Source organism: Strix aluco, chromosome 3 (genome assembly GCF_031877795.1).
Source record: "Strix aluco isolate bStrAlu1 chromosome 3, bStrAlu1.hap1, whole genome shotgun sequence".
Lineage (NCBI taxonomy): Eukaryota > Metazoa > Chordata > Aves > Strigiformes > Strigidae > Strix > Strix aluco.
Genome location: NC_133933.1, coordinates 126,239,998 through 126,241,344, shown reverse-complemented (window position 1 = coordinate 126,241,344; position 1,347 = coordinate 126,239,998). Strand labels below are relative to the sequence as shown.

Here is a 1,347-nt window from a genome sequence, read left to right as displayed (position 1 = left end):
TTGGGAAAACTCATATGGATTTCAGCACCTGTGGAGAATCCAAAGGAACTCCAGTTTCCAGCATCTTGGTTGAATTTTGCCGCTCCTGGACTCTTGGATGAAAGAGGACAGTGACTCCCCTGGCTGCTTTGCTGAGCGCACCCCACCACGTGAGCAGCATCAGCAACAAAGGGACAGAAGAACCCAAATGGTGGATTCTGGCAGTGAGCAAACATGGGACAGTCACTAAATCACAACACTGTACACTGCAGAAAAACATGTACATTGTTTGTGTCACCCAACAGAGCTCTTCTGACCGGAAACTCAAATACTGAAGACTGACACTGCCACCAGGTAAGGGAACACCCAGAACATTTACATTCCTGCACCTGCCCCGATCTGAATAGGGGCAGCACCAAAACCCCCACCCTCACCAGCTCTATAAAGCTCCTGTTTCCATACGTGACAGAGAGCAGCAGCTGCCAACCTGCGCTGAGCTTTGGTGCAACAACCTACTTTTCTGGCACAGCACTGCTACCCATCTGGGAGGATGGAAGCTTGTCACTCTCAAGATAAATTTAATATCACTTTATATGGTGCCATCGCTATGGTCATCATCACACCTCAGGCATTTGCTGGCATGTGGATAAATGCTTTCATTGTTTCTGTGCTTTGTGTTACTTGGCTCAAAAAGAAAACCTTCAACTCTAATGAGAAGATCTTGCTGGTTCTGGGGTGCTCCAGGTTTTGGTTTTTGTGCAGCACATGGATATATTCCTTTTTTTCAGTAATTTATCCCCGGTGCTTTTCTGTTCACCCCATACCCCAACTATCTGCAGCTATTGAAACCTTTTTTAATTCTTACAACTTGTGGGCTTCTGCTTTTCTTTGTGTTTTTTATTGTATAAAAATTGCAACTTTCAGGCACATCTTCTTCATCTACCTGAAACTAAAAATTGACAGGATTGTACCATGGCTGTTACTGGGTTTACTGTTTTCATCCCTGTTCCTCTGCATCCTTGCCTATGACTTCACTGATAAAACGTGCTGCCAAAACCTCAATTCTACCACCCTAGGAAATCTGTGGGAATCGAATGTCAGAATTGATGAACGTTTTTTCCCTATGTTTTTTATCAGTGGCTTAGGAATTACCACTGCATTCCTGGCAGTAATCTTTTCTGTCCTTCTCCTCCTCTTTTCTCTCTGGAGACACAAATGCAAGATGCAAACAAACTCAATGAAGGACCTCAGCATGGATGCCCATATCAAAGCCATGAAATCTATTTTGTCCTTTTTCTTCATTTACAGCATTGACTTTACATTTTTGGTCTTGATACTGATTTATGCCACGAAGATGGAAAATCCTGC

General features: G+C 43.6%; 1 protein-coding gene across 1 annotated transcript in view; it reads left to right on the top strand.

Moving 5' to 3' along the window:
• Window positions 1-436: 436 nt before the first annotated feature.
• Window positions 437-1,347, top strand: part of LOC141921894 (taste receptor type 2 member 9-like) — a 1,124-nt gene continuing 213 nt past the window's right edge. The window contains exon 1 of the mRNA XM_074820822.1: window positions 437-1,347. This exon is cut by the window's right edge and continues 213 nt beyond it. Within this exon, the coding sequence (XP_074676923.1) occupies window positions 530-1,347 (818 nt within the window). The 5' untranslated portion in view covers window positions 437-529.